The sequence below is a fragment of the Rhinopithecus roxellana genome, chromosome 21, assembly GCF_007565055.1.
Source record: "Rhinopithecus roxellana isolate Shanxi Qingling chromosome 21, ASM756505v1, whole genome shotgun sequence".
Taxonomy (NCBI): Eukaryota; Metazoa; Chordata; class Mammalia; order Primates; family Cercopithecidae; genus Rhinopithecus; species Rhinopithecus roxellana.
The window spans coordinates 39,491,365-39,513,327 of NC_044569.1; the positions used below are offsets into that span (position 1 = coordinate 39,491,365).

The following is a 21,963-nucleotide window of genomic DNA, read 5'->3' on the forward strand; positions in this document are numbered from 1 at the left end:
TAATCAAATCAGAGGGCAGAATTGCCAAAATGGATTTTTTTAAAGATCCATTGTATGCATACGGAAGACTCATTTGAAATTCAAAGATATAAGAAAGTTAAAAGTAAAACAATGGAAAGAATATATCGAATGGCAACCACAGGAGATGTGCATGTGATGACACTAACATCAGAAGAAACAGACATCAAAACAGAAAATATGCATATACGTCCCTAACAAACAACAAAGCCCCAAAATACATCAGGCAAAAACTGACAGAAGTGAAAAGAGAAAAAGATAATTCAAAAACACTTACAGACTTCCACACCTACATTTAGTAATGGACGTAACAACTACACAGAAGAACAATAAAGAAATTGTAGACTTGACCTAACAGACAACCCTCCACCTTTACCCAACCACAGCAAAATGGACATCAAATATTCTCCAAGATAGATCATATGCTAGGCCGTAAGATGTGCCTCTATTTAAAAGTACTGGAATCTGGCTGGGCGTGGTGGCTCATGCCTGTAATTCTAGTTCTTTGGGAGGCTGAAGTGAGTGGGTCACCTGCGCTCAGGAGTTCGAGACTAGCCTGGTCAACATGGTGAAATGCTGTCTCTATAAAAAATACAAAAAATTGGCCAGGTGCAGTGGCACGCACCTGTAGTCCCAGCTACTCGGGAGGCTGAGGCACAGGAATTGCCTGAACCCAGGAGGCGGAGGCTGCAGTGAGCCCAAGTCACACCACAGCCAACAGAGCAAGACTCTGTCTCCAAAAATTTTTTAAAAATAAATAAAAGTGGCTGGGCGCGGTGGCTCAAGCCTGTAATCCCAGCACTTTGGGAGGCCGAGACGGGCGGATCACAAGGTCAGGAGATCAAGACCATCCTGGCTAATACGGTGAAACCCCGTCTCTACTAAAGAATACAAAAAACTAGCCGGGCGGCGAGGCGGGCGCCTGTAGTCCCAGCTACTTGGGAGGCGGAGGCAGGAGAATGGCGTGAACCTGGGAGGCGGAGCTTGCAGTGAGCTGAGATCCGGCCACTGCACTCCAGCCTGGGCGACAGAGCCAGACTCCGTCTCAAAAAAAATAATAAATAAATAAATAAATAAATAAATAAATAAAAGTACTGAAATAAAACAGAGTATATTCTACAACTATAATGGAAATAAATTTGAAATCAATAACAGAAGACATTTTGGGGTATTCACAAATATGTGGAAGTTAGCACATTCCTAAATAATAAAAGGGTCAAAGAAGAAACCTTGGAGTAAATTTTAAAATACTTTAAGGTGCATGAAAACAAAAACACAACACACCAAAGTATAGGACGCAGGTAAAGCACCTGCTTAGAGAGAAATTATGGCTGCCAATAACTACATTATAAAGGAAGAAAGAAAAAAATCAATGATCTAACCTCCACCTTAAGAAAAAGGTAAATTAAACCCAAAGCAAGCATAAGGAAAGAAAGAATATTAGAGTGAAATAAAGTAGAAAATAGAAAAGCAATAAAGAAAATCAACAAAACCAAAAATTGGTTCTTTGATGGGCAATGTGGATGTGTTGTGTTAAAAAAAGGAAGAAAGAAAGGAAAAAGAAACACCTTTTAAAAAGTTGGTTATTTGACAAGAACAAAAAATTGACAAATTTTTAGCTAGACTGACCAAAAAAAGAAAGGAAAGGAGAGGATCAAATTACTTAAGTCAGGAATAAAAGAGGAACCATTACTGATGACTTTCCAGAAATACAAAGGATTCTAAGGGAATACTAAGAAAAATTATATGTCAACAAATTAGATAGCTTAGGTGAAATGGAAAAATTTCAGTACAAACTACCAAAACTGACTTACGAAGAAACAAAAAATCTGAATAGACTTATAACAAGAGATCGAATTCGTAATTTTAAAACTTTCCACAAAGAAAAGCCCAAGCCCAGATGGCTTCACTGGATAACTCTAAAAATATTTAAAGAGGAATTAGTATCAACCCTTTGCAAACTCTAAAAAGACAGAAAAGGAGGGGAACATTTCCCAACTTATTTTATAAGGTCAGTATTATCCTAGTACTAAATCTAGACAAAGTCATTACAAGAAAACTACAGACCATTATCTTTTATGAATACAGATACAAAAAATCCCCAATACAATACTAGCAAATAAAATCCAGCAACAGATAAAAAGTGTTAGACACCATGACCACATGAATTTATCCCAAGAATGCAAGGTTGGTTCAACACACAGAAATCCATCAAGGTAGTACATCATCATAGTGCAATAAAAAACAAAACCCACATAATCATCTCAACAGACACAGAAAAGCATTTGGCAAACTCTAACTCTTATTATAAAAACACCCAACAAATTCAAATAAAAGGGAACTGCCTTAACCTAATGAAGGGCAACTATGGAAAATCCATTGACTAACATCATACTTAGTGGTGAAAGATGGAATGCTTTCTCACTAAAATGAAGAATAAGATAGGTACATCCACTCTCACTGCTTATAACCAGGATAATTAAACAATAAAAAGAAATAAAAGCAACTAAATTGGTAAGGAAGAATTAAAACCATCTCTATTTGCAAATGACAGAATCATATATAGAGAATCTACTAAACAACTCTTAGAACAAACCAGTTCAGCAGAATTGCATGACGCAAGATCAACATGCAATGATCAATTACATTTCTATAAAGTAGCAATGAACAAGCAGAACTGAAATTAAGAAAACATTTCCATTTACAATAGCATCAAAAAGGATAAAATACTTGGGAATAAATTTAACAAAGTCCAAAATTTGTCATCTAAAATTTTCTCCTCCCTTCCTGTCTCCCTCCCTCTTCCCCTTCCCACCCCCATCTCCCCACACACAGAAGAACATGGACAGGCTTCTAAGAACTACTTCATGCTTGAAAACAGCAGAGCTAGGGGTTGATTAGTTTGCTGTAGACTCGGCCACATTTGGTAAAGATGACGCACGCACATGCACAGATGGAAGCAATGACAGGAGGAAGTACAGCTGCAGGAATGAGGCGAAAGGAATACGCTGCGGGCGGTGCACGCACAGGGTACATACCCAGGAAGGACCGCCTGGGGGCGACCTTGACTTCTTCATCCTTGCTATCTGCAGCTACACGTTAAAAACGGAGACAGAAACAGAAAGGGGAAAAAGACAGAAAGAGACTGGTTTTAACGCAGGTAAACAGCTGTGTTCTCAGAACTTTTTGCATTTCTTTAAAAAAAAAAAAAACTAGAACAGAAAGGTCACAAGATTTTGGTTTTGTGCCTTAGAAAATCCACTTTCTGAACTATTTTTCTGCAAACCTAACCTCTTCCAATATCATAAAAAAGTGAATGGGGAGAATGGGAGAAAAATTGAACCAAAAATTAAAAGTTACCACATTTCCATTTAATCTCTCAGGAGAAAGGCAGCACGGAGCCCGCCACAAGCATGCTGTGCCGATAGAAAGCAGCCAGACAGATCCTGCTCCCCTCTTCCTAGAAACTCGGCTGTATGCAAGCTTCGGTTGCAATACAGCTGCCCCAGGTCAAAACCCTTCAGAAGACTGCCTGATAAAGCTGTTTCAGAGTACACTCTGCTGTAAAAGGATGGCTGGCTCCACATGTGCACTTGACAAGCACCTCTGCAGAGACACAGAGACACATGGACAATGTGACAGGGACCCAGCACCCTCCAGGGCCCAGCACCTGCAATGACAGGTTATGAGCCAACCTCCCCATCTGCGCAGCCCCAGGACAAGACAGCAGCCAAGGTCCTGGAAAACAGCCTCTAGGTGGCTCCTGGGAAGCCCCATGGGGTTTGGGATTGAAAACGGTTGATAAACAAGAGACTCAAATGAGTCCTGGGATCAGAAAGCAGAAGTGGGATCAAAGGTTGTGTGTTGCCTGCTCCAGGCAATGTAGACTTAAAATGGAAATTTTGCAAGTGAACAGCTAAAAGCAAATACGAGATGACCTCTGACCTCTGCCCTCTGCTACTTGGACTTAGGGTGTTGTTCCACTCACAAGGCAGGAACTGCAATATTTCTACCAAATTTGAGGGTTTTATAAACCAATGCAGCACACAAAGTGCAGTCTCCTCTCCTCCCCCAGGCTCCCCCAACACTGCCTCTTGGATTCTATGTCCCTCAGCTCATCCCATCTGTTGCTTTGATTTAGACAATATCCCTCTCCACTGGTGCCTCTTTTCAAGACCAAGATCCGCAAGGGGTGGGAGGGAGGGAGGGACCACCCAAAGCAGGACTGCTCGGTCTACACTGTTTCCCTTCTCACATCCAGGTGTGACTGTGAACAGGCAAGGGTGGGAGGCAGCCAGCTGGCAGGCTGGGGAAGAAGGCATGGTTCAGGCTGCAGAGGCTGGACCCTACCACACCTGGCTGTGTCCTGGGCACACCCTCAAGCCACCTGGGCTCCTTGCCTGGAAAGCAGTGTGATCAGATCCATGTTTGTGTAGGACAGAATGCAAAGAGTTCTGACACTGAGAGAGCTGCCAGGAACATTTTCAACAGTCACACATCTCCACAAATCTGTGCTGAGGGAGGTGGTGTCAGTGTCTTCTCCCCTTGATCACAGGTGGGCTTGTGACCGCTCCAGTCCACAGAAGCAATGCTGTGATTTCCAAGACTTAGGTCATAAAAAAGATACAGCTTCCACCTGCTTTCCCAAGAAGCTCCCCCTTGGGACCTGGCCATGTTGTGAGGAAGCCCAGGTCTCATGAGGCCGCCTTGGTGGATGTCCCAGCAGAGCCTGGGTGGAGGTCCCAGGAGATGGCCAGCACCAGCCATGCCAAAGAGTGAATGAGGGAGAGAGAGACAAAGCAAGAGAATGAGCTTCAAGGGCTGCAGCCCTAGCCTTTGAGCTCCCCAGATTGAGGACAGCAGAGACCAGCTCTTCTTGCCAAGTTCCACCCAAAATGCACTCACGAGCAAAATAACTGTTGTCCTTCCAAGTCCTAAGATCTGGGGTAACTTGTGGAGTAGCCAAAGAGACTGGAACAAGAGAGACAGGACAAGTCCACAGGACTGGCAGGAAGGAGGATGGCTGGGCCACAGAGGCCATCACCTGCTTCCTGGGACTTTGGTCCATGTCACGACTGGAGACCACTTCTGTCAGCACATGAAGAAAGGTTTGCACCATACCCTGTCGGTACAGCGTGTATGGGGGAGTGGAGGGGTGATAGTGACAGGGAGGTGCCAGCCAGCCTGGGACCAGGGAAGAGCACATGATCACAGTGGCCCAGGCAAGCCCGCAATGGGAGGAGGTACACAGGCAGATACAGGGATTCCTAATGTGACGTCCAAGAATCTCAATAAACCCCTGAAAATGCATGCAAGATGGCACATGACCCCTACATACAACACATTTTCCAGTTTTCTTGAGCTATAACTAACTCACCTGTTTAAAGTGTACAATTCAATGGTTTTTAGGATATCCACAGTTGTGCAAACACCATCACTATCTAATTTTAGGACATCTTCAGCACCCCAAAAAAACACCCTCGACTAACCAGCAGCCACTCCCTCTCCCTGGCCTCCAGCCTAGAACTCTGAGTGTTGAGATTTGGGAGAAATGTGAAGTAAATTAAACCATCTGACTTTGAGCTACAGACAATTATTTCTCAAATAACCCCTAAGAGGAACTTAAAAGGAAAAAAGTACATGATAAAACAAAGTTAAACTTTTTAAAAGCAAATATTTAAAATGAAACAAATGACCCCATGTATCCAGCTGCTGGTGCACCCCTGACAAGGTGCGTCTGTTTCCCGGTGACATAACATGCAGCAGTGACCTGACCTCTGTCCCCAGTGGGAAGTGCCCTGAGGATGTGCAATCCTGAGCATATAAACCCCCACCCCCAATAAAACAAACGTTTTCAGTCACCAGGAGGCTGGTGCCGGCATGGTGACCCTCAGACTGCCGCACACAGAGAGGACTAAGGGAGGCATGAGGATGCCACATTACATTATTTGTGGGGTCCTTGAGGAAGGGAGTTGGTACAGGGCAGAAGGGAGGCAGACCTCAGGCTAAGCAACGCGGCCAGGCCTAGAGGTTTGAAGTAAAAGGGGAAGAATTGGTGCCCACTCATGAAGTATTTCACCTCACCAAAACACACTTCCTAGCTCCATCCACTGAAAAAGCCAAAAACTCAACCTGTAGGCCAACCCTCACGCATGCCCAGGCTGTGGTCTCCAAACACTGTGTCCCAGATACCAGCACTCCTTGGAGAAACGACGGGTTCTAGGTCTGGGGCAGGAGACGTAGCTGCCACACGAGTACCTTGTTATACCAGATCCTGTGTAGAGACCCCTCATGCTGGGTGGAAAGGGCCCAGCAGCACCTGATGCGGCTCCCTGGCCAGAGGGAAGAACTGGAGCTTTAACAAGTGTGATAATCCAGTAACCACCAAACGTCCACTTCACGTGTTCAGAATGACTCAGAAACATGCACTCATCACTGCAAGATGCTAGGGAACCAACTTTGAAAACTGGTAAAGAGAGAGACCTGCATTTCCTTTATAAATCACACCTGTGGACAGCTGAACAATGGGTACCAGCCCGTTTCTCCGCAGAGGGGCTCCAGCTAACAGACGACAAACATCCTGCAGCCCTGACGAGCTCCCGGCCTCAGCCTGAGCCCCCCAGTGGCCGCTGACCACACACACCTCCTACGGAACGGGGCAACCATCCTGCGAAACACAAGAACCAAACCTGGATCGGATCGGGCCTCGGGGTCCATTGCTTTTTTAAAATGCTCTTTCACAGAAAAAGTCAAGAACAGAACCCCTTTTCCTTGTCTACACTCCAAGGACATAAAGACAGGAGGAAACACCAGGAGTGCCATCTCCACTGTGGGGCTTCCCAAAACTCAGCCTGCCGAGTAGTCAGCAATCTTGTCAAGATGCCGCTAATACAGACCACGGGCAAAGTCGAGAGGAGTTAAGTTAAAAACTTATGGATTTTTAAACAACAAAAACTGCCAGGCACAAGGGCTCACCCTGTAACTCTAATGCTTTGGGAGGCTGAGGTGGGAGGATCGCTTGGCTAGAGCCCAGGAATTCAAGGCAATAATGAGCTCTGATACCACCACGGCACTCCAGCCTCGGCAACAGAGTGAGACCCTGTCTCGAAAAAAAAAGAAAAGAAAAACCTGCAGGAAGGAGACCTGAATGCAACTATGGGTCCCATCACCCTCAGGGCTCTATACCACCCTACCTACTTGGTAAACACTTGAAATTCTCCATAATGCAAAGTGAACGGTAAAAAGAAATAACCCAGCACACGAGACAGGTGTGCACTCACTCCCAACCGCCGTCAGCCATGGCCTGGCCAAAGAGGCTCAGCTCTGCCCAGGGGTGGCACCGTGCTGGTGCCAGCCCTGCCTTCCTCAGGCTGGGCACTCAGGGCCCTGTGGGTCATCTCCCTCCAGTGATGAGGGAGATGGGAGATGAGGGAGATGACGGAGTGATCAGGCCCCAACCCTGACTCACAATGAAAAAGGGTGTGGGAAAACGTCTCAGTGGAATGAGGGTTTCTTTTTAAAGTCTGGTCATAATTTTGAAAATTATGCCAATTTTGTGAAAGGAGACTGTAGAAGAAAAAAGGAAGAGACGTGGAAGCATGCCACGGCGTTCAAAGTAGTCACCTCTGGAGGGTGGGGTGGAAGCTGTTTTTTTGTTTTGTTTTGTTTTGTTTTCTGAGGCGGAGTCTCGCTCTGTCGCCCGGGCTGGAGTGCAGTGGCCGGATCTCAGCTCACTGCAAGCTCCGCCTCCCGGGTTTACGCCATTCTCCTGCCTCAGCCTCCCGAGTAGCTGGGACTACAGGCGCCCGCCACCTCGCCCGGCTAGATTTTTGTATTTTTTTAGTAGAGACGGGGTTTCACCATGTTAGCCAGGATGGTCTCGATCTCCTGACCTCGTGATCCGCCCGTCTCGGCCTCCCAAAGTGCTGGGATCACAGGCTTGAGCCACCGCGCCCGGCCTGTTTTGTTTTTTAAGATGGAGTCTTGCCCTGTGTCCAGGCTGCAGTGCAATGGCCCAATCTTGGCTCACTGCAACCTCCACCTGCTGGGTTCAAGTGATTCTCCCACCTCAGCCTTCTGAGTAGCTGGGATTACAGGCACGCGTCACCACGCCCAGCTAATTTTTTGTATCTTTAGTAGAGATGGGGTTTCGCCACGTTGGCCAGGCTGGTCTCGAACTCCTGACCTTGTGATCCACCCACCTTGGCCTCCCAAAGTGCTGGGATTACAGACGTGAGCCACTGCGCCCAGCCAGAAGTTGTTTTACTTTATATCTGTCTTCCCCAAATGTCTACCATGAGCATGCACTGTTCTTTATAATCAGACAACAAATAATGTATTTAATTGCTTAAGTAATCTACTCTTTCTTAATACCATTTATGTTTCTTTTATATTAACTTTCAAACTGAATTTGTGACCTTCAAAACTTAAATTCCTATAAAAGATAGCTGGAAAACATTTACACTTTTATTTCCTTAGGTCGTCTGACTATCCATGAGCACAGTGAAATGTAGTGATTCAAATGTTTCCTCATAAGTTATTTTCACGTCCTCATCAGTCTGCCAAGAATTGTGCCTCCCAAGGCCATGGTCCCCCTTGGCATGTCCCCACCCTTAGGGTGAGGCTCAAGAATGTGCTTGGCAAAAGCAATAATTGACAAATGGGATCTAATTAAACTAAAGAGCTTCTGCACAGCAAAAGAAACTATCAACAGAGCAAACAACCTACAGATGGGAGAAAATTTTTGCAAACTACTCGTCTGACAAAGGTCTAACATCCAGCAACTATAAGGAACTTAAATTTACAAGAAAAACACGAATAACCCTATTAAAAAGTGGGCAAAGGACACGAACACTTTTCAAAAGAAGACATACATGCGGCCAAACAGCATATAAAAAAAGCTCAACGTCACTGATCATGAGAGAAATACAAATGAAAACCACAATGAGATGCCATCTCACACCAGTCAGAATGGCTGTTAATAAAAAGTCAAAAAAAATCAGATGCTGGTGAGGTTGTGAAGAAAAAGGAACACGTATATACTGTTGGTGGGAGTGTAAATTAGTTCAACCATTGCAGAAGATGGTGTGGTGATTCCTCAAAGACCAGAAATACCATTCAACCCAACAATCCCATTACCGGGTATAAACCCCAGGAATATAAATCATTCTATTATAGACACACGCACATATATGTTCACTGCAGCACTAGTCACACTAGTAAAGACTTGGAATTAACCTAAATGCCTATCAATGAAAATCATCTAGACTTTCTTCTGGATGAAGAAAATGTGGTACATATACACCACGGAATACTACGCAGCCACAAAAAAGAACAAGATCATATCCTTTAGAGGAACATGGATGGAGCTAGAGGTCATCGCCCTTAGCAAACTAACACGGGAACAGAAAACCAAACGCCGCATGTTCTCACATGTAAGTGGGAGCTAAATGATGAGAACACATGGACACATAGAGGGAAACAACAGCCAGTAGGGGCCTGTCGGAGCATGGAGAGCAGGAGGAGGGAGAGGACCAGGAAAAATAACCAATGGGTACTAGGCTTAATACCTGGGTGATGAAATCATCTGTACACTGGCCGGGTGCGGTGGCGCACGCCTGTAATGCCAGCATTTTGGGAGGCCAAGGTGGGTGGATCCCACTTGAGGTCAGGAGTTCAGGAGTTAGAGAAATAATCTGTACACCAAACCCCCGTGACAAGCAATTTACCTATATAACAAACCTGCACACGTACCCCTGAACTTCAAAGCTTGAAAAAAAAAAAACAGAAATGAGAAACAGAACATGTTCAGAGCCAACAACCTTCCCTTCGAGGTGACGCCGCTGACAGGAAGACGAGGCTGGCCACCTTGCCTGGCACGGGGCCGTGCTGCAGGAGCTACAGATCGGGTGGCCAGAAGCCAGAGCTTTCAGTCTGAACTTCAGTGATGCTCCTGCCTTGCCCTCCCCTCTCTTGGCAGATGAGAGGACATGAGCCCACACCTTTCATCAAGGCGCCCTGTAGGAACAGGTCTAGGCGTGTCTACCAAGGGGACATGGACATGCATAAACTCAAACTGGACTCCAATATTAAGAGTGCTACAGATGTAAATCTCAAGAATTCTTAAACACACACAGCTACACCCCAGGACACAGAGTTCAGGAGTGGATTTCCCACCTGAAGTCACTTGGGGCCCAGGAGTCATGCAGCTTGGTTCTCAGTCCTCCCCAGGGGGAGGGCAGGCACAGGGCACCCAGGCTGACCCCAGGAGCCCAGCCCTCATCCCCTCACAGCGGCCCTGGACTGCTTCCCAAATACTCCAGGCCTTGAGGAAAGGGTGCCCCAGCTTCCTATCGCCTCTGTAACAAGGTACCACAAACGTGGCAGCCACAACGCAAGCTGATTATCTTAACTCTGGAAGCCAGAGGCCCAACGGTCTCCTGGACTAAAACCAAGGCTGTGTCTCCTACTCATTCAAGTATGGGCAGAACTCAGCTCCCTGTGGTTGGGGGCTCTGCTGCCTGTAAAGTGATGGCCAACCCATGGCAGAGAGCCGGGCCCTCAGCTCCAGCACCTGACCATCTCGTCTGTGGCCCTTGTCACGTCTGAGGACCCCTGGAATTAGGTGAGGCCACCGGATAATCCAGGACCAGCCCCCCTCAAGAGTCTCTCTGGTTCCCAGGATCAGGGCATGGATGTCTCTCGGGGCCATTATTCTGCCCACCCACGGAGGGTGTTTAAAATTTGGATTCCAGGCCTAGCTCTGGAAACAGGGACTCACGTTTTTAACTCATCCTGGGTAACCAGAAGAGAAGTACTCCTTTGGAAGAAGTGACACAGAATGCCAGGCATCCACCATCCCACTCCCTTCTTATCCAATGCTCCTCTGATGAGACGAGAGTGCACCTGCTGGTAAAATGAATGTGGGTGGGAGCTTACGATGCCGCTTCTAGGGGTATCCCAACGTTCCAACATACATTCCCGTTAAACTCCACGCTGGCTGCACTGCCTAGACACTCACAACCTGCCATCTCTGGGACCTCGTGTCAGGCCACCTTCAACAAGATCACAAGGTCTGGCCTCATATCCAGAGCTGAGGGCAGCAGAAACACCCAGCAATGCACTGAGCATCTTAGGCACAAACTGTTCTCTCGGCTGGCTGGCCTTCCCACAGTGAGAACATTCTTGTTCCAAGTTAAATATTGAGGTTCAAAGGGGCAGGGAACACGCCATGAGGAGCTCAGCTCCAGAGAAGGAGCAAAGCCTTGCAGGGAGCAAGACCGAGTCACCTAAACAGAAATGTAAAACCACAGTTCCTCACCTCGGGGGGAATCTGGCCAGTTCTTAAAAGCCTGCTTTCCGCCGGGCGCGGTGGCTCACGCCTGTAATCCCAGCACTTTGGGAGGCCGAGGCAGGCAGATCACGAGGTCAGGAGATCGAAACCATCCTGGCTAACACGGTGAAACCCCGTCTCTACTAAAAATACAAAAAACTAGCCAGGCGTGGTGGCGGGCGCCTGTGGTCCCAGCTACTCGGGAGGCTGAGGCAGGAGAATGGCGTGAACCCGGGAGGCAGAGCTTGCAGTGGGCCAAGATTGCGCCACCGCACTCCAGCCTGGGCGACAGAGCAAAGACTCCGTCTCAAAAAAAAAAAAAAAAAAAGCCTGCTTTCTAGGCAAGACCTGTGGTATCGTCAGCACCATCTCTGGTATAATTTCAAACCCAAATCACAATAGGAGGGAACAGAGCAGAGACTCAGAGGAGAGGAGAACGGCGGGAATAGGAAGAAAGAACAGAACAAAAAAAAGACGCTGGTGCTCATCTCGCGGCCACAATGACACTACCTGGCCCAGGTCACACTGGCTGGAGGCTGGTCGGGTTTCTACAGAGGCTGAAAGCAGCACACATTCACCTCAGTCTAGAAACAGCAGCAGACAAAAAGGGAGAAGTGGGATCCTCTCCAACAGGAAGAACCAGTGATCGGGAATAGAAACAGGGACACAACTCCCCGGCAAGATCTCAAATCCACAGAAGCCCCAAACTAAACAAACTCTGAGGGAGACACTTTTCTCCAAGCGACAGCTGAGATCAACCTCTCTCAAAGCCAAAGGGAGCGCCATCTTCGACTGAGAAATTAGAAGAAAAACAAAAGGAAGGATTTAACCCTCCTGCACACAAGAAGCCTGCCAGCCTGCATCTTCAAACAGGGTTCAGACTGGAACAAACTGTGCAAAAGGCAAACACTGGAAGAAGTATTTTCTATTTTCTAAGCCACCAAAGGTTAAGGAGTCATGTGTGCTAAGCATGTAATTGGTCCTGCCCGGCTGTCAACTCGGCAGTGTGCGTACCCTGCCCGTGTGCTCCGGATAAAGGGGTTGCCTGACCCTGTGGGGTGACTCTGGGTCTGTTTAACAAGGTCTGTGAGGAAGGCCCTGGCTAAGGTAGCCCGTGAGTGCAAAGCCAAACTGAAAAGGTGTGCTGTGTGTACAGGCCACGCACACAGAGACGAAACGCCTGACCCGGCACCGTCTGACCAGATGCAGCCAGGCACAGATGAGCACTTCTTGTTCGGACACACAAACCATCTGGGATGGCACTCACAGCCAAGAACTGTGAAGCTGTGTTAAGGCCTCACCCAACTTCCAGTGAAGAAATCATTATCTTGAATTGTTTCAAGTTATAAACTGTTTAACTAAAGTCATTTAACACACTGAAAACACTATCAGTTGAAGATAACAGCACCACTTGGCGAAATGAAAGCTGCTTGGATCAGGACAGATTAGAGTGGCTTTTGTTTCACCAGAGTCACCTTCGCCCTGATTCCCTGGGACTTTATTCCAAAGCACCGGCCACCAACCTGCAAAGGAGCGGCGCCTGGCGTTGAGCTCGTTGGCCACACGGACCTCAGTGCACAGTTTCAGCATCAGCAGCATGGTCAGGATCATGATGGCGCTCTGCCACAGCAGTGGGGACTCAAAGCGCCTTCCAAACCTATGGGAGAGACCCCGTGTCAGGAGGGAGGCCCACCCATGCCGCCTCTCCCAGTCCCGAACCCACAGCGGGAGACCCATGTCAGGAGGGAGGCCCACCCACGCTGCCCTCCCAGTCCTGAGCCTGCAGCAGGAGAGACCCTGTGTCAGGCCCACCCACGTCGCCTCTCCCTGTCCCGAACCTGCAGTGGGAGAGACCTGGGTCAGGAGGGAGGCCCACCCACACCACCTCTCCTGGTCCTGAACCTGCAGCAGGAGAGACCTGGGTCAGGAGGCAGACCCATCCATGCTGCCTCTCCCAGTCCTGAACCTGCAGCGGGAGAGACCTGGGTCAGGAGGGAGGCCCATCCATTCTGCCTCTCCCAGGCCCTAACCGGCATCCCGGGGAAGCTGCAGGCTCCCAGGCCCTTCTTGCTGACTTTTGACCAGGGTTGAGCATCTCATCAGCTCAGCCATGAGCCTCTGCAGGGCAGAACCACAGGCCAATGACTGGCAGGCCCTACAGTCTCCCCATCTCCCAGAGTCACCACAGAGCTGGGACATGGGCCTGCAGAGCCACCATCTCCAAGGCTGGGCTGTGTGTGGCACCCACTCATGGAAAGCCCTAACCCTGACCCTCCCTGACTGTCCCAGGGCGGGAATCTCAATCAGCCTGCAGTTTGGACTGAAGGGAATTTTCAATACTTGAATTGGCCACCACCATGTCAAAGTCAGGAGATCCTACATAACAGCCTAATTTCCCAACTTCTGAAAAACTGGAAGACTCAGCAACAACCACCACAGCCCCCACCTCTCACGCAGCTGGGCAGCCCTCTTAACACCCCCTTCGCAACACAAAGCAGAAGGGGGAACCCCAGAGCCCCCTTAGCACCCCCTTATCAACACAGATCAGGAGTAGGGGGAACCCCGCAGCCCCCTTAGCAGGTGAGCCAGCCCAGCAGGTGAGAAGGTGCCACTTGCAGGTGAGGCTCCCACAGCAACCTGGAAAAAGCCACAGACGTTCTCCTGGGAGCACAGGGAGCCAGGACGCAGTCCTCAGAGGGTGGCCATGCTGATTCCCTCTGTGCTGGCTCCAGAAACCAAGGCCCTTCCCTGTCTCCTGGGAGCTCTTCAGCAGAGGGAGTGGCTGCCTGAGGTCACAGAGACTCAGGGAGCAGAGGGAAGGGGAGAGAAAACAGCAGCCCAGGCCCAAGGTGGACAGGGGGCCAGGCAGGCAGGCAGGCAGACAAGCTGCACCTCCAGGAATGTCACCCAGGTCAACAGGGGCCACCACGGTCCCCTTGCCTCACTGGAGGCTTCCCTAGGAAGCCTCCAAGAAATGCACAAGGCGAGACAAAGAGGCAAAGGGAGGAAGGGAGGGTGGTGGGCCCGGGGATAGAGGATGGGCTGCGGGAAAGAGGCAGGTTGAAAGGGGGTTTTCTGAGCCTGAGGCACAGGTCAGGGGAGCAGGAACGCTGTATGAGCAGGAGTGCAGGGTGCATGGGCACTCTGCCCACAGGCTGGTTCCGGCCCCCACACCGGCCCCCTCCAGGCCTTGGCCTCTGCACTGTTACAGTATATTATACAGCACAGATCACAACCCCCAAGGCTGGAGGATACAGCCAAGCTCACAGTCACTTCCAAGGCCGTTCTCCACTGGCTACCAAGCGGCCTGGGTGCCCGTCAACTCACCCACAGTGACCTGAGGCTGAGAAGGTGACATTGGGCAGGCATCTAAAATAGGCCAGTCCCCTGGGACACATGGAGGCCGCTTCACACCACGTTCACCTCCAGCAATGAGGCTGCACGTGAGCCATTTTGGCCACTCTGCATGAAAGGCCACCTGCGTTTTTTAAATGTTCAACAGACGCAATGAATGACCAGACAGACAAAGGAGGAGGCGAGCGAATCAAGGTTTGAGCTTCCGCATAATCCACACATCAAAAATCAAATCTAGAGGAACAAGATATGCACAGTAAAGAATAAGGACTTTTAAAACCAAATGAGAGGGTACCCGGAGGTGAACAGTGAACTAATAGGGTGAAGACAAAGAAAAACAAAATTTCAAAAAGCACAGTGTTCCACAGAAGATGCACAAGGAACAGAACGAAAACGAGACAAAATCCAGCAGCATTAGTAATTTTAAAAGCTAATTAAAATAGATGCCACATTTACTTCTCAACTTAACTTTTTCTTCCTTTAGTAAGAGCACTTTTCCTCTCCTGCCCGAGGGCGTAACTCCCACGCCTCTTCTCCCGGCAGGTGCCAGGCAGCCCACCTGTGTGGCGCAGGAGCCTGCTCCTCAGGAAGCACCAAGATACCTCGTCTAAGGTGGGCTCTGCAGGTGACCGTGCCCAGGTGCCCATCCACAGGAAGAGACAGTATAGAGGGTGTACCATAACTGACCAAGCCCACAGAAAAACTTCTCTATGTTCCAAAATCTCACAGAAAAACTCAAGCAGGGCCAGGCACAGTGGCTCACACCTGTAATCCCAGCACTTTCGGAGGCCGAGGCAGGTGGATCATGAGGTCAGGAGTTCAAGACCAGCCTGGCCAATATGGTAAAACCCCGTCTCTACTAAAAATACAAAAATTAGCCAGGCGTGGCAGCGGGTGCCTGTAATCCCAGTTACTCGGGAGGCTGAGGCAGGGAACTGCTTGAACCCAGGAGGCGGAGGTTGCAGTGAGCCGAGATTGTGCCACTGCACTCCAGCCTGGGCAACAGGGCCAGACTCTGGTCAAAAAAAAAAAAAAAAAAAATCCAGCAAAAGAGAAGCTTTGTAGCTTTGTGTCTACTCTTAGGCACCACTAAAGCTATCACCTTTAGTAACAAAATGTTATGACCTCTCTGATACAATGTTTTCATTCCTCCATCTGAGTGCTCCAGCCTGGGTCCTACTGTGGATGGAGCTGAGGCTCCCAGGCCCCTGCCGCCCAGTGTGGCCTGATCCCCGCCTGCCCTCTCTGCTTTTCCTCCACATACTCACAGCCAGCAAACACCAGCTATGAGACATCATTTAGCCCTTCTCCTGGCTGCTGGCACCAACCTGCCAAATCCTGCACACTGGCATTCCACAGAGTGTGATCTGCTGAATGCTGGTTTCGCAAAATGGTAGTAAAGACTATAAGAAACAAAAACATAAGTGACCTATGTTTCAGAATCCCTGGGTTTGTACTGTTAAAGCAGCCCCTGCAGGACTGCAGAGCTCCATATGCCATGTACCCCAAATCCCCAATGGGGGGCTGCCCAGAGGGACTGGAGCTCTGAGGACCATGCCCCAGCACCTTTGGAAGCATGAAGATTCTAACTCCACCCCTGTGCTGGCGGACCCTGGCCTCTTCTCACGGGACCCCAGTCCCTTCTCACAAGAGCCTGGCCCAGCCCCACCTCACCAGAGCCTGGCCCAGCCCTACCTCTGCTCTCCCCCAATCCATCCACCCTCCCCCCACCGCCCCGCCCCTTCTCACCAGAGCCTGGCCCAGCCCCACCTCTGCTCTCCCCCCAGTCTATCCACACCACCCCCCGGCCTCTTCTCACCAGACCCTGGCCCCTTCTCAGAGGACCCCGGACCCTTCTCACCAGAGCCTGCCCCAGCCCCACCTGTGCTCTCCCCCATGCCCCTTCTCACCAGAGCCCAGCCCAGCCTCACCTCTGCTCTCCCCACCCCCACCCTGTCCCCCTCTCAGCCCCAGCCCCACCTCTGCTTTCCCACCCCCACCACTCCCATCCCAAACACTGAGTGTGCGTACACATGTGTGGAGCTGGCGTTGTGTGTGATGCATCCCGCGTGTCACTTCTGCTAAAGCACAAACCCTCTGCCCTACAAACCATGAAATCAAAGAGGCTGTGAACCTACAAAGCCTGGAGAGGGGAAGCCAGGAGTGGGGGGTCACAAGAGCTCCCAAGAGAGAAACAGAAGGGGTCATCATCCCCCTCTGCACAGCAGGACCTGGGGACCGGGTGAGCACAGAGGATGTGCCTGTGTGGAGTGCAAAGACGGCACATCCTCAGGCTGGAGGGACACCCAGCAGGGACCAGTGCCCTCTGCTCTCCCCGCTTTCATCCCACCGTCTTCTGGAACACGCTGAGGCCCTGTGTGTGCACTCGGTGGTCACAGAAGCCATGCATGACCAGGACAGCCAGGATATTGATTCTATGAAGAGACCCGTGGACAAAGTTCAGAATTCCCTGGAAGGGAATTCCAGGGAATTCCACAAAGAGCTCAAGTGTCTTTTGAAGGCCTGTAAGCAAGAACTCCCACTCCCAGCTTCAAACCTCTACGTCAAGTGTCAGTTAGGTCATGAGGCAGCAACAAGATGGCACCAGGAAACTGGGTAATCTCTGACTTCTCCAAACCAGATACTGAGACGGACATTAGATAGATTCCTTTCTTTCTTTTTTTTGAGACAGGGTCTCTCTCTGTTGGTCAGACTGGAGTACAGCTCACGGCAGCCTCAAATTCCTGGGCTTAAGTGATCCTCCTGTCGCAGCCTCCCAAGTAGCTAGGACTACAGGTAATGCCACCACACCTAAGCTAATGTTTCAAATGTTTTGTAGAGATGGGGTCTTGCTATGTTGCGCTGGCTGGTCTTAAACTCCTGGCCTCAAGTGATCCTCCCACCCTGACCTCCGAAAGTGCTGGAATTACAGGAGTGGGCCACCATGCCCAACCTAATTTATTGTCTTTTAGCAATTTGGGACTATGAGCATACTGGGGGTGGGGGACATCCTCTAAGTGGAACTTTTTTCCCACATAGTTATCTACCCTCAGGCATTTTTCCTCCATTATTTTGGAGAATATTTATTCTATAATCCTAAAGGTTATTCTATAACCCTAAATTTATTCTGTAACCCTAAAATTTATTCTATAATCCTAAAAATGCTCCTTCACAACATACACATGTGAGCTGGGGCTGTAGCAGGTGGCCTGCCAACCAGCGTCTCCCCAACTCCCACAACGTGCACTCAAAATATTCAACAGCATTAGACAATTAGAAACCTACTTCCCAGTCAACCTTACGCTCTCTGAGGCCACTGCAGCACCGCCAGCCACTGTCTCCACAGCAGGCGACGGGAGAGAATGAAGCAGTCTCCAAAATGAGCACCCCAACCCTCCCTCAGATGCAGCCTGGCCCAGAGACAAACCTTGAGGCAGGACTCGGACCCAAAATCCCCCTCCAAGATCGCTGCAGGGGACAAACCTCCCTGCCTCAGAGACAACTCTGGGGAAGAAGCAGCCAACCCACTCGCTCACCTAAAAATCCCTGGCAAAGGCAAAACACCCAGGGACACGTGGACCAACGGCTGCCCACGGCCAGGGCTGGGATGAAGGCTGTGGGGCAGGGAGCACCCCAGTTCATGAACACGGGACACCCCAGCATCAGAACTCATCAAATGGACACAAAAGGGGTGCATTTCATGGAATGCAAATCACACCTCAACAAGGTCGACTTAAAAACAGGCGGCCCAGGCGTGGTGGCTCACACTTGCAATCCCAACACTTTGGGAGGTCGAGGTGGGTGGATCACGAGGTCAAGAGATCGAGACCATCCTGGTCAACATGGTGAAACCTCGTATCTACTAAAAATACAAAAATTACCTGGGTACAGCAGCGGGAGCCTGTAGTCCCAGCTACTCAGGAGGCTGAGGCAGGAGAAGCACTTGAACCCAGGAGGCAGAGGTTGTAGTGAGCCGAGATTGTGCCACTGCACTCCAGCCTGACGACAGAGTGTGAGACTCTGTCTCAAAAAAAAAAAAAACAAAAACAAAAAACTAACAGGCAAAGAAGCAGGTACATGATTACTCAGTGACCAGAGTCAGAAGCAGAGTTCTTAACACCAGCTGCCTAGACTCCTTCTCTCCACCCCTCCACCAGGCCCTCTTCATGGGAAGAGCAGCAGACACCTTCCAATCTGCATGGGCAGAGAGGCTGGGATCACCCGGAAGAAAGAAAAATTCCAGACGCTTTTGGCCTTAGAATGCAGCTGTAAGACCTCTTCATTTTCTCCAAAAACTCATTCTCCCAATTATGTCTGGCTTCAACAACTGTTAAAATTAATTTCAATTTCCTTGGCCTAACGCAAATACAAAGAGGAAGTTGGCCTGAGAGGAACAAGACAGTCTCCAGAGAGCGTGAATTCCTATTTAAACAAGGCAGACCAGGCGCCGTGGCTCAGTCTGTAATCCCAGCACTTTCAGAGGCCCAGTGGGGAGGAATGCTTGAGGCCAGGAGTTCGAGACCAGCCTGGGCAACATAGTGAAACCCCCCGTCTCTACAAAAAATACAAAAAAAAAATTAGCCGGGTGTGGTGGTGCACCTGTGATCCCAGCTACTTGGGAGGCTGAGGTGGGAGGATCACCCGATCCCAGGAATATGGAGGCTGCAGTAAGCTGTCATCACATCATGCACTTCAGCCTGGACCACAGAGCAAGACCCTTTCTCAAAACAATAAAGAAAAACGACACAACATGAGAAAGGCAGGCAGGAACCGTTCCTCTCTACAGGCAGGCCTAGGCCATTGCCCAGCAGAGAGATCCCTGCTAAGCACCCGTGCGGGGCATTATGCGAGAAGGCAGATCTGGAGATTTTCTCTGAGATTCTGTTCTCCAATCCCATCGTTTTTCTGGAAAAAATAATCTCACCCTAAGAAGTGACTCGTCTGCGGCCACGTACTCCATGAAGGCAGAGCAGGACGCTGGCCCAGCCAGGAGGTGTGGACCCTGCTGCTCCCCCGGCCTCAATGTGAAACTCCAAAGGAGAAACCCTCTTCTCCGAGCGCAGCCCAGAAAAGCAAACCCCCAACTTACCAGAAGAGTATCCGCAAAATGTTGGCCACCAGCAGCACCAGGCACACGTAGGTGGAGAACCCGTCGGCGTTCTGCGTCCTGCGGATGTCCCGGTACTGCGGGACGTAGGGCACCACCCCTCCGAAGACCATGGCTGCGGCCGCGCCCCAGGACACCAACTGGTGCAGTGGCACCAGAAGCCAGTCCAGGCCCTCGGCCTCCATCGCAGCGCCCGCCTGGCCGAGGCTGTCACCAGCTCCGTGCCCCGCGGGCCACCGGCCGCCTGCTCATCGCAGCTCCTCGCGCTCCTGCGGCCTCTGGGCCTGCGGGGAGCGGGGAGCCGCTAGAGTCCCGCCAGGGAGGCTGGGCCGGCGCGACCCGACCTGACCCGACCCGACCCGACCTGACCCGACCCGCGCCGGCCGCAGGAGCCAAGGCAGAGCGGGGGCGACTGGGGCGCGGGGGTGTCTGGGGGTCCCGAGACGCGCCCGGCGGGGGCTGGGGAGGGTTCCCAGGGTCGGGGTCGAGGACGGGTGCAGCCCCTGGTGTCACCGCCCGGGTGCGCTTAGCCGGCGGGAGTCCACGCGCGCCCCGGGATGGGGTCGGGGGAGGGGGCGCAGGGCCCAGGATGGGGACGCACGGCTCGTGGGAGGGGGTGCCGGGCTGGTGACCCCACAGGACCAAGCCGGGGGACTGGGGGCAGGGGCCAACTGCCCTGGCCCCGGGTCCTCGGCCGCCCTAGGCCGCCCCGCGAGGACCCCGCGCCGCCCCCGCGCTCCTTACCTGCGCCCCTAGCCCAGCGCCCTGCGCCCCGCGTCCCCGCGCCGCTTACCCGCGCGCGTCTCAGCGTCCGTCCGCTCGGTCGCCGGGAAAGCCCGCCCCGCGGCGTCACAATGCCGGGCCCCGCCCACGCCGGAGCTGTTGGGCGACGCCGCCGGGTCCTAGAGCGCGCGGGGTAGGGTTGGCCGAGGCGGGGCCGGGAGCCTGGGCTGTCGGGGCGGCGGGGGGAGCGTGGCTTCTCCCGCCAGGTCGGGAAGTACCAGCCGGGCGGGGCTGGTCCCTCAGGCCTGGCGCCCACAGGAACCCGTCTCTAGCGTGAACCGGTCTCCAGCTGTCCCGGCGCGCGGCCATCCTAGCGGAGGGCGTGGTCCTGGACGGCGGGGGCTGCAGGGTCCGGACGTTCCCATCGTGCGTGTCCCGAACGCGGGCGCCCGGGGACGAGTCTAGTCCAGCTCCGTCCTGACCCAGGAGACCCGGGCACCCGGCTGGGAGTTTGCAGCGCCCGGGGGCGGCCAGGGTCTCGGGAAACGTAGCGCCCCGCGCGGATCTCCGCTCCGATGCAAGCGCCCGGCGAGCAGATGCCCCGGGGCGTCACCGGGGGGCCGGCTGGACGCGGAGCCGTCACCGTGGCCGTTGTCATCATCGTGGTTGTGGCCATGGTCGCTGTCGCTGAAGAAACGCGGGGCGACCTCTCTGCATTCCCGTGCGGTTCTTAGGGCTGAACCGTTGGGCGCCTATTTGCAGAAAAGCCAGCTGCTGAGCTGCTGAGCCTCAAGACAGACTCCGAGGCCAGGCGTGTGTGGAGTCTGGGTCCTGCTGCCGGCTTCGCAGGACGAGCCAACTCGAAGCCCCTCACCCACCCTCAGGGAGCTGCCCTCGCCCGGGACCCTCTTGGCCCGCGCGGGTGAGGACGGAAGGGCGAGGGGCGCGTGGATGAAGGGCGCGCGAGTGAAGAGTTAGGGACGCGCGGGTGGGGGTGAGGGGCGCGGGTGAGGGGTGAGGGGCGCGGTGAGGGGTGAGGGCGCGGGTGAGGGGTGAGGGGCGCGCGGGTGAGGGGGTGAGGGGCGCGGGTGAGGGGTGAGGGGCGCGGGTGAGGGGTGAGGGGGCGCGCGGGTGAGGGGTGAGGGTGAGGGGTGAGGGGCGCGCGGGTGAGGGTGAGGGGCGCGGGTGAGGGGTGAGGGGAGCGCTGTTGAGGGGTTAGGGGCGAGGGTGAGGGGTGAGGGGCGGCGCGGGTGAGGGGTGAGGGAGGCGCGGGTGAGGGGTGAGGGGCGAGGGTGAGGGGTGGGGCGAGGGTGAGGGGTGAGGGGCGAGGGGTGAGGGGTGAGGGAGGCGCGGGTGGGGTGAGGGGCGCGGTGCGGGTGAGGGTGAGGGGCGCGGGTGAGGGGTGAGGGACGCGCGGGTGAGGGGTGGG

The 21,963-nt window shown here is 52.0% G+C and overlaps 1 protein-coding gene across 7 annotated transcripts in view; it reads right to left on the reverse strand.

Moving 5' to 3' along the window:
- SLC66A2 (solute carrier family 66 member 2) overlaps positions 1-20,734 on the reverse strand; it is a 47,636-nt gene extending 26,902 nt beyond the window's left edge. For 3 of the 7 annotated variants that reach the window (XM_010362017.2, XM_010362019.2, XM_030925816.1), the window contains exons 1-4: positions 20,556-20,639; positions 19,794-20,095; positions 12,874-13,007; positions 3,057-3,110 (exon numbers count right to left, since the gene is read on the reverse strand). In XM_010362017.2, coding sequence (XP_010360319.1) covers positions 3,057-3,110; positions 12,874-13,007; positions 19,794-19,996 — 391 coding nt within the window. In that variant the 5' untranslated portion in view covers positions 19,997-20,095; positions 20,556-20,639. Of the gene's footprint in view, positions 1-3,056; positions 3,111-12,873; positions 13,008-19,793; positions 20,096-20,555 lie in introns of all 7 variants that reach the window. The other 4 variants (XM_030925815.1, XM_010362020.2, XM_010362021.2 and 1 more) reach the window with 2 other exon arrangements.
- Positions 20,735-21,963: the final 1,229 nt, after the last annotated feature.